At 40.7% G+C, this 18,761-nt stretch overlaps 1 protein-coding gene across 3 annotated transcripts in view; it reads left to right on the forward strand.

Annotated features, from left to right (window-relative positions):
- Positions 1 to 582: 582 nt before the first annotated feature.
- Positions 583 to 18,761, forward strand: part of KITLG (KIT ligand) — an 88,727-nt gene continuing 70,548 nt past the window's right edge. For all 3 annotated transcript variants that reach the window (XM_042470841.1, XM_042470842.1, XM_042470843.1), the window contains exon 1: positions 583 to 864. In XM_042470841.1, the coding sequence (XP_042326775.1) occupies positions 850 to 864 (15 nt within the window). In that variant the 5' untranslated portion in view covers positions 583 to 849. The remainder of the gene's footprint in view (positions 865 to 18,761) is intronic.

Below are 18,761 nucleotides of genomic sequence, written 5' to 3' on the forward strand. Positions count from 1 at the left end.
ATTCCTTTACTCCTACTCCCCAGTTCTGGTAAACTTACAGCACTTTATAAAGCATAATAATAATAATAATAATAATAATGTTTCAGCACCTTTGAGGCTAATCACTGAAAGAAATGGACAGCATGAGTTTTCCTAGGCTTCAGTCTCCTTCCTCAGATGCTTTTGGTATTTATTATTATTGTTATTTAGAGAGATCTTGTAGCCTCTTTGAGACTCACTGAAAGGAAGAAATGGGCAGCATGAGCTTTCCTAGGCTTCAGCCTCCTTCCTCAGGTGCATTTGGGAATGTGTACAGTTTTGTTGTGGCTCTCTGACAGGGAAGGAGTCTCCCCAGACATCAGCCCCCAGAGCATGGAGCCTTGGCAGTTCTAAGCGGTGTCAGAGCGGATGGCCCCTGCAGTGTGGACCCAGTCCTCCAAGCCCAGGGGTTCCCCCCCCCTTCCTTCCTTGGCCGAGACGTGAGGAAGGCGGGCCCTGCTTCCCTCTCTCTTCTCCCCCTCTCCCTCTCCTTGTCAGGGCTGCCTCTCTGAGGGAGCTATAAAAGACAGGGTTTTGAGGCTGGCTGGAGCTTCCCTCCCCGCCTCTGCTCGGCTGACAGGGACGCTGAGGCTGTGCAAAGAAGCCTGGAGAGGGCAAGGAGAACTAGGCAAGCCAGAGAGAGAGAGAGAGAGGGAGAGAGAAAAGGGAAAGAAAGAAAGAGAAAGAAAGAGCTGAGGAGGAGGAGGAGAGGACGCAGAGCCCCCCAATGCATGGACTAGCCGCCTTTGCAACATGCAGGAGCTACAGAGCCGCTAAACGGAGTTCGGACGACGCAGCTGCTGGGGCTGGATTGCAGCGCTCTCTTTCCTTATGAAGAAGGCACAAGTGAGTAGCAGCAGCAGCGCAGCCGCATCCCCAGGAAGAGGAGGATGGAGGGATGGAAGGCCCTCCTCACCTCTGGGCAGAGTTTGGCTGCAGCAGGGCGAGGCTGCGTCCACACTGGAGGAAATAATCCGGTTTGATCCCTCTTTTAAATTGCCATGGCTCCATGCTCTGGAATGCTGGGCATGAGAGTTTGTTGTACTTGGTGCCACAACACTTCCATGCCCCAGCATTCCAGAGCATGGAGCCATGGCATTTAAAGGAGGGATCAAACCGGATTATTTCCTCCAGTGTGGACGCCGCCAGAGAGCCAAGGCTGCCTGCGAAGGCGCTTTCTTCCCTAAAGGTTGCCTGGTGCCTTGCTCCTTATCAGTCCTGCCCTTTGGACATGGAACGGATGGGAGGTTCCTGCTTCTCCCTGAGAGAGTCCAGAATAATATACTGGAGAAGCGGTAGGCTCCCATCAAACAGAGAGAATAATATCTCTATTCAAGAAGCAGGTAGGTTCTCATTCAGCCAGGGGCTGAGGATAAATCTATATTCGATATATTATTATTTTATTATTATTATTATTATTATTATCATCATCATTATCTCACCTTTCTCCCAACTGGGACCCAAGGTGGCTAACATCATATTAAAAATGTACAAATAAAAATATGCTAATCTAAAGCCGCCCCCTCTTCCCCGTAAAACCAAGCCTGCAAGTTTAAGGCCTGTTTAATGCATCCTAAAGTAGGCTCTCATTCAACCAGGGGCTCAGGTAATATCTATATTCGCTAAGCAGGTAGGCTCTCATTTAACCAGAGTTTAAGAAGTACGGTTTCATTCCAGCCAGTTTGACTAAGCATCCTCTTTTTCCCTCCGGCATGTCCTCCATTTCAACTTTTGTCCAGGAGCTATTCCAAGCTGGACAGAACCCGGCTAAGAAGCATGAATTTATTTTCTAGAGGAGCGTGTTGAGCGTTTCTTGTGCAAAAGCTTCCGTTTTCTGGCATTGTCCTCCATTTCGTGGTGCCTTTGTCCTCCTTTGCAGTGAGGACATCTAGTCGCCCTGCAAATCAACCTGCCTCAGGCCTTTGTGAAGGGGTTAGAAATGCTGCCCCAGGTGCATTCCATACAGTTTCATTGCAATGCTCTGGGCACCACTTTTCTTTCCCCTCCACTTCTAGGCATTTCACTCCTTGCCTTTTGCTTTTTTGGAACTGGGTCCATTATTTTCCCACAAGAGGGCAATAGCTATACTGCGATAGGTGTAAACATGACAGGAGGCATTTTCAGAAAGAAAAGATGAAAAAGAGGGGAATAATCTTCCCTTTTTTATATACATAATAGCAAGAAACTGCTTAATGCATGAGCTGAACAGGCCCGGCTCAACAGAGGTTCTGTGTCCTGCACATCATTTGCAATATATTTGTGTTTGTTCTTGTTGTTGCCTTCAAGTTGTTTCTGACTTATGGTGACCCCCTCCGAGGGTTTTCTTGGCAAGATTTGTTCAGAGGGTTTGCCATTGCCATCCCTGAGTCAGAGGTGCGACTTGCCCAAGGTCCTCTGGTGGGTTTCATGACCAAGTGGAGAATTGGGCCCGGGTTTCCAGAGTCATAGTCCAGTGCTCAACCCCAATTTGTATATATCTGCTGATTGTGCACTGAGTTACTGTATTTCTGGTTTGCAAGGGCCAGTGCCTTTCTCCCTGTTGTCTTTTTTCAGAGGTCTACCATTTTCTTGCTCCCTTCCCCTGGCACCTGCCTGTTTGCCATTTTAGACAGACTCATGTATCTGTGTGACTGAAGAAACAGGCTGCAATAGAACAAAGCAAGAGAAAGGGGGGGGATCTAACCTGGGCTAGTCTAGAAAACAATTTTGGTGATACTTTTATATAAATTGTATAAATTTGATTTTTGTTTTGAAGGAAGTAGTGAAACAGGTATTCCTGCATTTTGGAGAATATTAGCCACTCTACTACAACAACAACAACTACTACTACTACTACTTACTACACACACGTATCACTCATGTTAAAATGAGAGTGTTGTGATGGCAGCCTCTCAGACCAGGACATTTTATATCCAGTCTGAGAGGCTACCATCACAACACTCTCCTTTTAACATGTGTCAGTGTCTTTTGGATGATCTCTAACCAAATGGAAATAAATAATATAATAATAATATTTATTTGTATACCGCCCGGATTGGTTTGCCAGAGGGCGGTATACAACAGTAAAATATAAAATATGACAATTAAAAACACTTTATCCCTCCCCCCTTAAGACAGTATTAAATAGTATAACATATTAAAAATACAATATCAAGAATAAAAACAACAATTAAAACTAAAAACCCTGATATCCCTCTGTTAATCCTCAACCATCTCTAAGATGGGGCCAGGGGCAGAGAACTTTGAACTCTCCAGATGTTTTAGACTACAGCTTCCATAATTCCTTATCAGTGATCATGTTGGCTGAGCTTCTGGTAGTTGAATCTCAAAACACTGAGAAGGCCAGCTCCATCTCATCATATTACTTGTTAACTTACTTACTTACTAATTAATTAATTAATATTCTGACCTTTTGAAAGCCATGAGACTCAAGGTAGCTTTAATAAACTGAAAACAGATACAGCTAAAAGTATGTACACATCACACAATTAAATTGTTAAAATTAAACTATCAAAAGAATTAAAAGCAAGCTGTTAAAAGTAGTGTCATGTCATCTGGAAAAGAATTAATCAGCAAAGGTTTGCGATTGGCTATCTGGACCTTAAATTATCACCAAAATGTATGGGTAGGCTATGTCAGAGCTTGGAAAGGTTACTCATTGGACTACAACACCCAAAATCCTGCAACCAGCATGACCACTGGCCATTTCCAGCATTCTGGAAACTTCCTAAGATTTAGGGTTTATGCTAAGAATTTGAATATGGTGTGTCTGAATATGCCTAGAAATAAAAGAGTCCTTTTGAACTGTGGATGTTCCCAAGCCTAGTTTCTATGCAATAAAAGCAAGCAGTGAGTGCATGTAAAAAGAAAGAAGCCAAACTGCCCAGAAAAAGCAGGCTGCAACCCTTTTCATTGTACCCTTAAGACCTGGAGTCCTTTTAGAAGTTTACTTTTAGAGTGATTGTTACATTCCAGATAAGTGGAGATGACATGGTAGATCCCTTCCCATTAGGCTGACAAATTAGGCAGCCTTCCTTGGGTTTCTAGACCATATGGCTCCACTCTTGCTGTGGATTTTTGTGGCTCCGTTTCCAACCCAGAATGAAAGCATTCACCAGCCATTCAGCACTTGGGCTTCTTGCTAGCCAGGATTCAATCCCAGACATGTTAGCCTGTAAATGTTGTGTGTGGATTTTTGTTCACTGGATGGTAGAAAGAACATGCAGAAAAATTTCATCTTATTGAACAGTACTTGATGTTAATCTTACCTGAGAGACAGAGAAAGACCAATAAAATAAAAATGTCTAAGCCTGTTTGTAGAGACTGCAACAAAAGGAGAGCTTGGAAAAATTCCCCACCTTGGGTTTTACAGTTCCCTGATTCCTGCAGGCAGTGTGGCCCAAAGTAAAATTTCCAATCAGAAGAAACTTCTAGCAGAAAAAAAACTCCTTCTACCCTCTACAGTACAAAAAGTAACTGTGTGTACTCAAGGCAAGTGGAAATTAATCCTGTTGCTAGTAAGGTAAAATGTACCTTCTTTCCTTGTGTGCTTTGGTTGTGATGCTCCACTAAGTCAAAATGAACTGATTGAATCAAATAGATTTTCCTTGAGGTGTGCATATTGACTGATGTGTAGTGGTTTGAATATTTGACTCTGGAGATCAGGGTCTGATTCCTGGCTCAGTCATGGAAACCCATTGGGTAAACTTAGGATAGTCACACAGTCTCAACCCCAAGGAACCCCATGATAGGCTTGCCTTAGCCTCACCATAAGTCAAAAACAACTTGAGGGCACACAGCAGCAATGGGGAGGTCTTGCTTTACTGAGTGATTTGTAGGCTCACTCAAAGTATGATCTCATCAGGCACTATACTATACTACATCATCCACTGTTTCATACTTTCCATCCTGCTTCAGTAAGATATCATGTTGTTTGTATAGTTTTTGCATATGTGTGGCCTTGTAAAGAAGTAAAGTAGTGAGAAAAAGAAAGGGAATAAGGGAATTGTTTCTACTGTATGATCTTTGCATTTGCAACTGGTGTTCAACAGTTGAATGAACCATTTCAGATTGATCCTATATATGCTTTTTTGAAAGTAAGTCACCCTGCAGGCAATAGGACTTACAGCCTCATGGGCATGTTTAGTGTTGCAATTTAAGGCTATAACACTGCAGGAAATAAGTCACAGTAGAGTTCAGATGTTCACTGTTAGTTATAAAAGCAGAGCTCTTGAAAAGCCAGTATGGATTTGACAGAAGATATGAAATCCTTGGGTTTAATTATTTGTCATAAGCTAGATATGATCCTAATTAGCTAAATACTTTTAATCAAATATCTAAACTATCCTGTAAAGTGGGCACTTTACTCTCCTTATGATGAATACTCCAGCTGCATGAAACATATACGCAGAAAAGTGAAGAAAATTGTTTTCAGCTGAAGCGTTTGATGTAACAGACAAATGTTACATCATGTGTAGGTTGTGACCTTAGAAACTTTATGGCAAGGGACTATGCTGATACAGTATATATTAATGATATATGTAAACATTTTTCAGATCTGAGGACTATCGATGCTTTTGAAAAAGAAACAAACACTGTAGTAATGCTTAGTTTTTTGTGGGGTTTTTCGGGCTAAGTGGCCATGTTCTAGAAGAGTTTCTTCCTGACGTTTTGCCAGCATCTGTGGCTGGCATCTTCAGATGTAGTAATGCCTTTCAAATTAGCCGTTTGAGGTTTGCCCAGACACATTTTCATTCATAGTAATCACAGTGATTCAATCCCATTGAAGGATTATTCTGGTGAGAAGGCTTATTCTGGTGAGAAGGCTTATTCTGGTGAGAAGGCTTATGAGATCATGTGCATTAGTAAATACATAGTGAGAAAAGAAGCCAATCTATATTTTCATCCTGATTTTTTTTTTATAAAAAAGATTTAACAGTAATAATTATAAATGAAAATTTTTAAAAGCAGATTAAAAATATGAATTGTAGTAGTATTTTGAAGCTGTTCTTGTTTTTATAGTTATCAGTTTAATAGCAATTCTCTATGACATATTGAGATAAATTATTTTTAAAAGAAACCAGATGCAGAAGCTTGAAATATGGGCATTAATGACAACTGTGGTGATAACTGGGGCAAAGACTGTCAGAAATTTGACCTGCTGGCTAGACATGCAAACTTTAGCAGACCGTACTACTGGAAAAGAGCTAGAGGCAGAAAGAATACAGCTTTCTTTTGTTAAATGGGTACATTCATTGCCAGCAGTTACATGACCTTCAGGGCTTCTCTATAAGGACAGTCCTGGTAGTACAACATTCTTGCTGCTGGAATAGGGTCTTTGGATATAAGGAGGCAGCACAAATTGTGCAAGAGAAATCCTGTGGGAATGCAGCAAGGAAGGATATATATCAGCCCCGAAAGATATTTCTTTTTTTAAAAAAAAAATAGGACCCTGCAAACCAATCTCCACTTGTCTGAGAGTCATCTCATTTGAACTCAATAAGTCATATTTCTGTGTAGACATTTTGAAAGTTGTGCTTCTAAGCAATGTGTCCTAATACAACTGTGGGACTTGTGCACTTGATTCGAAAACCCAGAGAAACACCCGTTTCACTGGCTTCAGTGACAGGTCAGACCTTAGAAGCACAGCACTCATTTGCTGAAGTCAGCAAATGACAGCCAAACCTATTGACTTGTGATGTTGGGATTAGAAAAACCAAAATAGCAAAATATAAAGGCTCGAGGTGAGGAGCCAACAAGAGTGAGAGGGCTGCAGAAATGCTGAGCTGGAAATAAGTTTTTGTTTTGATTTAAGCTCCTATGTGAGCCTGAGTGAAACAACTCCTGCGTGTCGGCATAGTCAGAGAAACACTACTGCTGCTCCTGCTATTAATTTTCCTCATTAGTTGTCATCATTAAAATAAATTTATTGAGAAACACCATGGAAGTAAGATGTTGTTGTCTGGCCAGAAAGAATAATGTTTTTATGTGGAGTGATTTTTGCTCAGAAATGACTGATCATAACCAGGTTCCTCACCACTGGGATTAGGGGAAAGGACTCAGGCCAGAGAGTGGGATGGACAGGCACTCTCTGTACTTTTTTAAAGGTACTGCTCAGCAGCTCAAAACCTATGATCCACTGAGGAATTTGGAAATGTTACTTTTTTGGACTACAACTGGTACAATCTCAAGCCAATTTGCCCAGTCTACCTGAGGGTTTTTGGAAATTGTAGTAAAAAAAAGGTAACATTTCAAAGGTCTGATTCCCTTGAAAACTTGGTTTAACTTGAACTTGATTATCTAATTTGGGCACAACAGTCATAATGTTTTTGGAACAAATATTAAAATGCCTTATGCAATGTTTCATTTACTGAGAGGAGTCAATACTAGATAAAAAGAGTGGCCTATGCTCCATTCTTGGTTTTCACATGGCTCAGTCACTGTGTTGCATGTGTCATCTTCCTACTGCATACATATGGGAAAGCAAATTATTGCATTCTGAATCAGCTAGGGAGGCTGGACAACAGAGGATAAATATGTGAAACAGCATTGTAGTGGAAAATTGGCATCCGTTTCAAGCAAAGCCATAGACTCTCTTGGCTTTGGGAGGCTCCATTCACGGTACTGAGCATATTGCTAGTGGGTGTTTTGGGATTTACCAAATGCCAAATCAGTAAACATACTAGATAGGTGGCAGGAAAGAGAGATAGAAAAAAAAGGTTACAATGAAGGGGTGTTTCTTCCTACTGCTCACTGTGAACTTTTTAAAAATGAGTATCATTTTAATTAAAATAATTGATTTCTTATTTTAATAGGACATTTAATGAGTGTAACAAGAACAAAAAGGGAATTTTTCTCCAGAGGCTTTGTCCTGTCCAAAACTTGTTAAATATCGGTTCAGTAATCAAAATTGAAATCTAAACTAAGAACTGCTAGAGGGAGTCAGGATGTGGAAAATATCACTGTTTTGAAAAAATTGATTATAAAATGGCAAGCAGCCACATGTTGCAATGTTCAACCTACTCATTCTGGCATAGATCCACCAAGGTCACCAGGTCTACTTCTAAAATTGCTTTGCGATCTACAATCTTGAGTTTTATAAACTTAAATTACAGTGGCTCAAATAAGTTCTTGGCTATTTAGATTAGCAGCTAAAGTATGTAATGAAGAGTCAAAGTGACCAGAAATAGTTTTACATTGATAGGAAGGCACTACTGTTTAAAAATGTAATTTGTAAGTGACTCGGCTCCTGTAGCTGCCGTTTTCCTGTAAGTGCATTTTCCTAGACTATCGTGGACTGTTAATTGCTTCTGTGGTTTGGGTTTGCAATAGTTACAGCTTATTTTGCTCTGTATTATCCTGTCATGTAATCAGCACTCCTGTAGGCTGCTTCCCATAACCTTGTCATGCCTTTTTATATGTACATGTTAATTTTTTTACTGGAGTAACTGGCTTGTTATCCTTATGTCTGGGATTTTATGAAAAACAATCAAAGAAGGGGAATTATAAGACAATACAAGGCAGGAAAGTTCAGCTGAATACATCTTGTGACACGTTTTGTGATATGAGAACAGATAAAAGAATCAAAGGAAAATAATTTGCTTTACTCATATTCAAGCGTGAACAGATTATCCACTAGATTATAGCAAATCCACCTTAATTTAGCAGTGAGGTTGATGACAATGAAGAAATAAAAGCTCTTTAGAAAAAAGACAAGTAATGGAGTGGAGAAACATAATAGAGGTTTATGAAATTACATGTGGTGTCATGAAAATTTTCTTCCCTTTCTCGGAATACCAGAACTTGAGGTCATTCCAGTGAAGCTTACTGGTAGCAGATACAGGGACATCAAAAAGAAGTACTTTTTGATATAATGCACACTTAAATTATGGAATTCACTTTGACATGATGTAGTGATGACTGCCAACTTGGATAGCTTTAAGAGATAGTGAGAGAAATGCATGGAGCATGAAGCTCTCAGTTACTACTCATCACAATGGTTATGCCCCTTCTTGACACAGCACATAATTATCAATTTGCTTCCACAAGATTAGTGACAGCCACCAACCAAGATGATTTCAAAGCTATGTGTGGTTATGAGTTGATTCTGTGCTATGCAAGTGCAGCAGTTTCAGATGAATGTTAAGCCTCATTCACGCTACACAATTATAGTAACATGATTCAGTTTTAACTGCCATGGCTACATCACATGCAATCCTGGCATATATATTCTGATGAGCACTAGAACTCTTTGACTGACAATTTTAAGTATTCCTTTCTAAATGACAAATTCCATAGGATAGAACCATGGCAGTTGAAGTGGAATCACAGGCTGTTGCCACATTACAGAATTAATGCAGTTTGACTGTTTTAACTGTCATGGCTCTATCCTATGGAATTCTGGGATTTGTAGTTTGTAGTGACATTAGAACTCTCAGATAGAGTTCTGTTTCATAAAACTGCAGATTGCAGCATTCCATAGCATTGAGCCATGGCAGTTAAAGTGGTGTCAAACTGCATTGATTCTGCAGTGTAGATGCAGCCCTAGTGCTAATTGTCTCTTGGATGGACCCATAAATAAATATTGGCATGTACTGACAGTAAAGGAAAGCTTAAAGAAATCTGAAGAGTATAATAATGACAGCAGTTAAATATTCGATTATCACTCAATAATTCTGAAATGATGAGACAGGCCCTAGACAGCCTTATTGGTCAGGTTAACTCTTTACTATGAGCAAGAACAGGTTTATATTTGATGCCTTGATTGAACTGGGCAACACTGGCAACATATGATAAAGTTTGTATTGCTTTGAAATCATCGGATTATTCAGTATGGGGGAATACAAGGGGAAGAATCAATAGTTCTGAATATTGCAACCTTGTGATATTTTATTGATGAAGATTGAAATGGAAGTGAGAGACCGGGAGTTCCATTCCCATTGGGAACACTTTTTAGGGTTCCTGATCACATAGACAGTGCCTCGAATCAAGATCCTCTACACTTTAAGCATAGTGTAAATATATGCCACTATAGTTACAGTGGGTACCACAGTTGCACAACTGATTTCACAACAGCCATGTCTGTGAGCTCACACATCGTCCAATGGTCAATAAGCTACCACTCCCACCAAGTAAAAAACTGAAACAAAGTATCTCTGTGTGCTTTTGTAACAATTGTTTCCACTAGAGACCTCACTTGGAACTATCCATGAAAAGGTACAACCACATTAATGTGGGTGTAGTGCTCCAACAAAATTGTGGCTCGTGTTTTTGTGTCTTCTGCTTCTGCAGCCTTCTGAGGAGAAGAGAAGATGAATAAGATGAGGTAAGAGATGGAATGAGCTGCAGTGACACTGTTCTATTGCTTTTGAGCACTTATTATAGCAGTTGGCCATACAAAGACTAAGACATTTCAGTCCTATTTGGCCATTCAAGAACCTATTTACCTTTATGTGTGAATGGGGAATGGGGCCACATAACCCCTCTCATGGTGGAACTTCCCATGTGTTTGTCTGTATTGTGTAAATATTTGCACTTGTATCAGCTCTAAGGACACAGTCCACACGATCTTCCATGAACAATTTGAAGTGGTGTGTAGACTATTCAATAAATCACTCAATCACTCACTCCATGAGCAGAACATCTTCTCCAAATGTTTGTGCTATATGCAGTAGCATGTTTAATGACTGAATTAAACACTGTTAGCCACTATTATTCCTGAGTTTCTGTACAACTGAAACAGCTGTAGTTAATGCTTCAAGATGAAGGGTGGGGAATATTTCTGGTTTCCAATGGTGTTCAGCCTCTTTGTTCAACTGTCTTTGAGATGATGCAGTTTATGTGAAAACACGATATTTTTTCTAGATGCTTCAATGAATGAATCCTACTAAGAAAAGTTTAATACAAGGCTGGGGAATATTTATCTTCCCAGATGTTTTTGAACTCACATCGTCCCTCATCAGTGGCTATGCTGACTAGGGCTAAGGGGCATTTCAGACCAACCTCATCTGAAGGCAAGGCTGGATTATCATTGGTGCAATTGGACTGAATGCTCCAGAGCCTTTAGTGGCTAGTGCTCCTATGCTGTTCCTTGTGCCACATGTGTGCACACAGAGAGACAAGGTGCACAAACGTTTCTTAATCTATGGTAATGTTGTAAAGAGAGAAATGTCCCTGCAGGGAGAGAACATAACTGAAAATCTCTCCTTCATCCCACTTCCTCATGGATTTGTAGTATTTACTAGCAGCCCCATTTTCCAGCTGCAGTGTGAAGAGATGCAGATGGTACATTGGCAACACTGCCTTTTAAACGCTGGCCTCAGCCATACATCCTTGGACCCAGATCGTGGGATGTGGGGGTGGGATATGGCCATAGATGCATCCTTGCCTTGGGCACAAAGAGGGCCCTGGTTTTTTTTAATGCTCCAGAGCCCTAGTCACTTTGATCCAGTACTGTTGGGACACCATGCCTTCCCTGGTATAGAGAAATGCTCAGTGGAAGTCATAAGGTTCTATATAGTTGTTAGCTACTTGTTCTGTATTTGTCTTGTGAATCCCCACTCATCCACAACATTTATTTTAAGGAGAAGATAAACATAACATTAAATGATTGAGAAGCGATTTGAACACCCATCTTACTGTGTTCCAAACCAGAGTGATCCCTCACCAAATAAACTAACAGCATCCAGCCCTACTCTTTTAGCAGCCAGTTGTATTCTTCTTTTCTTTTGTATCCCCATGACTATTTTTGTATGGTACATTTGTGCACACATCTTGCATGTGACTACATATATGTACCAGAGTTTAGAAAAACAGAGCAGTTGGCCAAAGCATTTTATGACTTGTAGTTCCAAAAGTAAATTTTTAAACCTTTGATATGTAGTAGAATAATCCCTACTACTAAGTAGACATATATTAGATTTGTAATCTTGAAATCATATTTCTAATTTGTCATTCCCAAACATAAAGTAAGAAGTTAATCAGTACAAATCATCTGTAGTTGGTAAGTATTAAAGAACATTTTCCTGTAGGTAAAAAGCTAGTTAAAAGTGCCCAAAACCACAAGGATTTCAATCATGTGTTTCATTTACCACAGTGGTAATATTAATGGTAATGAAATGCTAAGCTGACAAACGGCTGCTCTTTATGCTTATATTTAAACAACTCGGATTTCTGTGAGCTCCCTGCTAAGCCTGACTTTTTCCTACATTGCTATTTTGTTTCTCCAAATCCTTCTTCACATTTTTACCTGCTGTGCTGTTTCCCGTAAAGGAGACTCACACTAATACAACTAGAAATCCTATCTCCTCAGGGATGTTCTTTCTGACCTTGTTTATACTTTTAAAATCCCTAGATCTTACTTTTCAGCTGGCGCCTAGAATGTATTAGCAATTGTAAATTGAATTATATTGTGTGAAAACAGCAATTTCTTGTGGTGTGAAGGATTGCTTTTGAAGCTTAATGGAAGAGAACCCAGGGTGCCTTTGGTAAACAGATGTTCAGGTTTATCAAACAGACTGTGACAGTTTAAATAAAACACAATAGGCAAATAAGGTTGAACTCAGAATAATTGTAAGACATTTTACAACTGGATCAGAGATAGAGAATTCGAAAAAATATATTAGGAGATTGGGAAGACCTGCTTTGCTTTACCTTTAGAAGAGATGACATGTTTAAGTACTGCTGATCTTGTATTTTCCATAGTGACATCTGCTGCATATCAGCAGTCATCTGTATATGTTCTTCACATTTGCATCCTTCTTTTCCTTGAAGGGATATTGAGTGGCACACCACAAGAAGTCTGTTCACAACAATTACAGTATTGTGGATGTTGCTCCCCAAATGCTAAAACCGTATTCCAGCTTTGCTTATGTAGAAACTGCCATGTCTTCCTTTTCCTTTTGTTTTTTCCCTTGCAGGAGACTGCAATGCAAAGACTATACACAGAAGACTCTCTACTCTATATATTTGCTCTTCAACATACAGAGTAGGCTGGAACTAGACTGGACACAGTAATGTCACAGGGTGGATAGAATTTTTTAGTGTATCCTACTCTCCCCTCACTTCTAATTCTGTGGGGAGATTTTAGGGTTGTTGTTGTTGTTGTTGTTGTTGTTGTTGTTGCTGTTGTGTGCCTTCAAGTTGTTGCTAACTTACGGTGACCCTAATATAATGGAGGTTTGCCATTGCCTTCTCTTGAAGCTGAGAGCATGTGAGTTGTCCAAGGTCACCCAGTGGGGAATCAAACCCTGATCTCCAGAGTCACAATCCAACATATTTGGAAATGTGAAGCCTACTGTGTCTGAACCTTTTGACCACTTTTTCCCCCCAGAGAAGCCATGGTGGCTGGGGAAGTCTGAGATTTGTCCAGAAAAGTTACTTTTCTAAATTGTGGTCTGAGAGCTGAGGTCCACTCACTCATCAAATCCTAATATAGCCTTAAAAACAGTAAGCTATTTCTATTCACTGACTTCATCAGTGGATGCCTATTTTGACCACAAGAATAGAACACAAATTCTGAGACTAAAAATGAGAATGTGGGAAAGGTGTTTCATTGCAATGGTCTAATTTCTGATGACTCTGCCTACTGTGGTTTCCTTCTACCAGGACCCATATCTCTGTGTCTGATATTCTGCAGCCTATGGTTCTAATGGATTTGCTTCAAGGAATGTGTTACTGTACTTACACCTTTTCACTCCAATTCCAGTGACCATCTGTCACAAATCCTGCCAATCTGAATAAGAGTCATCAAGAAATAGTCTAAAGTGTATATGGTATGAAGGTATTAGCAAGTTTTACTACTGGTGAGTAGCAGCAACAGATTAGCATATCAGACACAGAGATGTGGTCAGACATATACACTTGGCCCTTAGTATCTGTGGAGGTTTTGTTTGAGGACATACACATCCACAGATGCAAAAAACTGTGGGACCTCAAGTCCTACAGTTTTCAGTGGCTGTGTGCACACAATTGCTTTGCCACTGCTGCTTGTACACACAGCCAATGGGGTAATAGGGCTTGCCATCTGCAGATCTTTAATCCGCAGATGGCAAGCCCACAGTTGGGGCAGGTGAACTGTATGGAAAACCTCCTCTTAGAAGTAATGTTTCCCATAATACTTTGTTTACTTACCATTGCTTGGGTCAGTAATAGTGGGGTGCTTTATTAATGAACATAATATTTGATTACTTGATGAGTACAGTCAGCCCTTCTTATACACAGATTTTTATACACGGATTCAAGCATCCACAGTTTGAAAATGTTCCAAAAAAGTATGAATTTCAAATATCAAACCCTGATTTTACATTTTTATAAGGGACACCATTTTGCTATGTCATTATACATAGCAAACATAGATTTTGTTATACACGGGGGATCTTGGAACCAAACCCCAGTGTATAACAAGGGTCCACTGTATTATGGCTTTATAATATTTCCTTATTTGTATATTAAAATCCTACAGAGTCAAGTTTTATCAGTCAAAAAATGGAAAACAAAGCAAGTTAACTGCAGGCAGCCCTCACTTATGAGATACACTTCTTACTAGTTGAGTATACCTTATCTGAAATTCTGAAATAATCCAAAATCCTAAACGTTTTGAGCTATGTATTTGTACTGTATTTGTGAGGCTAAATGGCATGAGGCATCTCTTTGCTTCAAGTACTATGCTTGGCTTCCCACCAATTCACAGATCCTCTGTCTCTCTCCAGCCTCATTATATCTCATTAGGCATACGCAAATACTGTACAGGTATTCAAAAATCAGGGGAAAAAATTGAAATGCTCAGCAGAAGACTTAAGGTTCTGTATAGTTGTGAGCTACTTCTGGTCCAAAGCATTTTGGATAAAGGATATTTAACCTGTAGCTATACTTACTGGTGTATGAATGTTGCAGTATTATAACCTGAAACAGAAGCTGCAAAGCAAAGTGTAATCATTGCTTTTCAATCCTACTGTGTTGTGTGTATGTGTGTGTGTGTGTGTGTGTGTGTGTGTGGTTTTTTTTTTTTAAGGGAGCAGGAATTCAGACTTATGCAATACATAGTTGCATAAGTGCACGTGTAAGCATGCTTATAACATTAGATAGCGTGGAGGAGGAAAGCTGTTAAAATTCCAAAGTTGCTCTTTTCATCTCTTCTTCTGTTCTTTTACCACAAGTAAAAAGTAGTACTCCAAGTATTATTAAACCCATTCCCAGTCTTATGCTTGCAAAAGGTGTGCCAGATTTTTTAAAATAAAAATGCAGAAGCATGTGGATTGAGCAAGCAAAGCTGATGCGCAACTCTTTTCATTCCCCATTAATAAATAAAAGCACAGAATTTTTTAAAAAAGGTATCAAATGGGTGTGATGGGAATCAGTTTGTTGTATCAGAATTGTCACAATGTTAAACAGTTAAAAGGTTTAATTTCTTTCTCTTCCTGTTTATAGCACTAATACCCTATTCCTCAGCTTCAGCCATTGCATTTCTAGGCCTTGGGTGTAAAAATAAAGATAAAAAGAAATAGAAAGATAGTAGCTACACTTACAAGCATACCTCACAAGGTGGAATTAAGTGGCTATATGCTGCTCTGTGACATATGATCAGTAGAAAAGAAAGATCAAAAAGGGAAAGAGAGGGAAGAATGTGCAGATAATAAGTTTAGAGCTGGTGTTTAGAGAAAGTGTGTTCTGATCAGAAAGAGACCTACTGTGAGCATTTTATTTATTCATTTCACTTGTATGTCACTTGGCTCCCAGAGTGGGACTCAAGGTGGCTCCCAGAGAGAGTCAGTTAAAAATATTCACAATAAAGATTTAAAACAATTAAAATCACTATATAAAAATGTATACAATCATTTAAAAGACATACAAATAGTTTTAAAAGACAAATGAAAAATCCAGTAAGAAGGTCCCCTGCTTACACTTTAAAAAGTTTGCTTATATGAAAACGTTTGCCTTTTGTTGGTCAGCAAAAGGAAAGCAGGGAGGAGCCTAGTCTCCTGTGGAAGGGTGTTCTAGAGGGTGGGAGCAGCCATTGAGAAGGCTCTTTATTGTGTTCTCACCAAGTGAGGCTGCGATTGTAGTGGGATTAAGAAAATAACAATTTTGAAAAGGCTTTCGAACTTTGAAAACAAATCCAGCTTTCTCTCCACAGTGGCTCAAAATGGCTCACTGTGCCCCTAGAGCCTTCGTAGTATGCATGTGACTGGCCAGTTTGACACCAAAAAGAGGAAGGAGAAAGAATGGCAGGTGCAGGCTTCTGAAGGTCATATGGGGTGCTGGTATGACCCCTGACTCCTCAGTGTTGCATGCCTCTGGTCTCAGGTTTCTTGTAGAGACAGATAGAAGAAGTAGAGATAATTATGATGAGTGTGAGAGAAGTGGTCTGGGGCCCTGTCACACTACACATTTATAATGCCATGATACCACTTTAACTATCCTGACAACACCCTATGGAATCCTGGGATTTGCAGTTGTGGGAGAGGTATTTAGAATTCTCAGCCAGAGAGTTCCAGTGTCTCAAATACTTAACACCTCAGGATTTATGCCTGCATGCAATAGAAAGCTGGTAAAGGACTTGGAAGATACCGAGGCTGTGCAGACCAGCATCTTTGGCTGGCCTGGAGGTAGAGTCAGGGCATGATGTCTACAGAACTCATGCCCCAACTCCGCCCCTAGGCCGGCGTGACACCGTGCACAGCACCATATGGTGCGCAGTGTCATGGTGCTCCTCTGGCACTGCATCTACATGACATAGCACCAAAGGAGTACGGAAAAGCCACACGCCGACAGCTATGGCACCCTTTCCATGGTACAGAAAGGTGCCATTTTTTGCGGCTTGTTTTTGTGCCATGGAAAGGAGAGATCAGGGCTGCAGCATCACCACGGCGCCACCCTTTAGGGACAGTCTGCACAGCCCCACAGTCTATAAGAATAGACAGCCACAAAATGAGGCCAGAGTTCTGAAAGATCCTGGAATCCTCGTGGGTCTTTCTTGAAGTTTGTGGAGAAATATGCTGATGGCTCCAGGGATAGCAGCTATGAAAAACTCTACATCCAGGCTTCTCTCTTTGGCAGAAGTGGAAAGTGTAGCCAGAACTGGATGTTTGGAAGAGAACTGTTGAGTAAAGTCAAAATGACTTGAGCAAAATGATCTTGAAATCACTGAAGCCACACACACACACACACACACACACACACACAATTTTTAGACTGAAGCAGACACAATAAAGAAACATAGTCTGGGTGAATACCTGTTGTAGACAAAAAGAAGAAAGTCTTGGTGGGGCAGTGGTTAAATACCTGTCCTGCAGCCGCTCACTCAAAACCATAAGGTTGCAAGTTCAATACCAGCAAAAGGGCTCAAGCTTGACTCAGGCTTGCATCCTTCCGAGGTCTCTAAAATGAGTACCCAGACTGTTGGAGGCAATTAGCTTACAGTTGTAAACTGCTTAGACACTACTAGTTTGGTATGAAGTGGTATATAAATGAAGCTGTTTGAAAGAAAGAGACAAACTTTGGCCAGTCTAAAGAAAAGTTTCTTAGTAAGGTCAATCCCTCAGTCCAGATAAAGACAGGGTCTTCCTGTAGCACTATGCCACAAGGAACCCATCTGTGACACATTTTGGTAGTGTGTAACTTTATCATATTTAGTGAAGGTTATTTCATGACTGGCCTCAGTCATTGAACAATACTCATTTTAGAGTAGATAGTTCAGTTACAGTGCTGCTCCTGGCCTGTGTATGATATCTGACATCCACTGCCTATGAGCTGAGCACTTGATGGGTATCATCTGACCATCTGGGTTATTTCCATGTACTTTTTCTTGCACTGCCAGCCTTCAATGCTTGCCTCTGCTTGAGACAAACAGAAGCCTCTTAAGGCAACATTTATACTTTACAGGAGTGGGATGTCTTCCAGGCTCTTAATCAAGCAGTCTGCCAGTAGGGTTTGGTATCTTTTGGGCGATGGTCAGGACCAGGCATTACCAAGCAATAGATACTCAGCTGTTCTTAGGTGCTTACTAACCACCCAATACTCACAGTAGGGTTTGCTCATTCATGTTAATGAGAACAAGTGGGGACTTGCAAAATGTTGTTAGTTCTCAGAGGTCTAATATGGAATATAAGATATCTTGGCGGGATACAAACCGCCATATAGTACGTATTCTATACGTACTAGGGTTAGGAAGGGACGGTGCTTCCGCACCCCCTAACCCTAGTACGTATAGAATACGTACAAGATGGCGGCGCCCGTTCCACATGGGCGCCGCCATCTTTACGTACTGGACGCATAGCGTCCAGACGTGTTGCGGCGCCTATAATGTCGCGAATGCGCCAGCGGCGCCTCGCGCCGTCATAGAGGCGCCTCAAAAAGAAGCTCTGAAATGGAGTTTCTTTTTTGCTCCATGCGGGAGCCGCCCGGTTTGGCTGCTGCAGCTCCCGCACGGAGCAAATGGCGCCGGCGGGAGACCGCCGCAAAGCGGAGGTCTGTATCCCGCCCTAGAATACATAAGGTTTGTGAGTTCTCAAGGTTTCTCCTACAATAACTGTCTATAATTGAAGGTGGCACATGTATCATTGATCAGGGATGTGTAAAGTGCAGCCTGTGGGGGGCAAGTGGTCTCTGAAATGCATTTCTTAGGCCACCAAAGGTCTCCCAGCCCCAGCTCCATCTGATTGTGTTGACTGGCAGTAGTCAGTGGTTTTCCAGGTTTATATAGAACCATTTCCCAACTTTATGTTTTCTGTGCAAAGGGTCTGCTT

This window comes from Sceloporus undulatus, chromosome 5 (assembly GCF_019175285.1).
Source record: "Sceloporus undulatus isolate JIND9_A2432 ecotype Alabama chromosome 5, SceUnd_v1.1, whole genome shotgun sequence".
Classification (NCBI taxonomy): Eukaryota; Metazoa; Chordata; class Lepidosauria; order Squamata; family Phrynosomatidae; genus Sceloporus; species Sceloporus undulatus.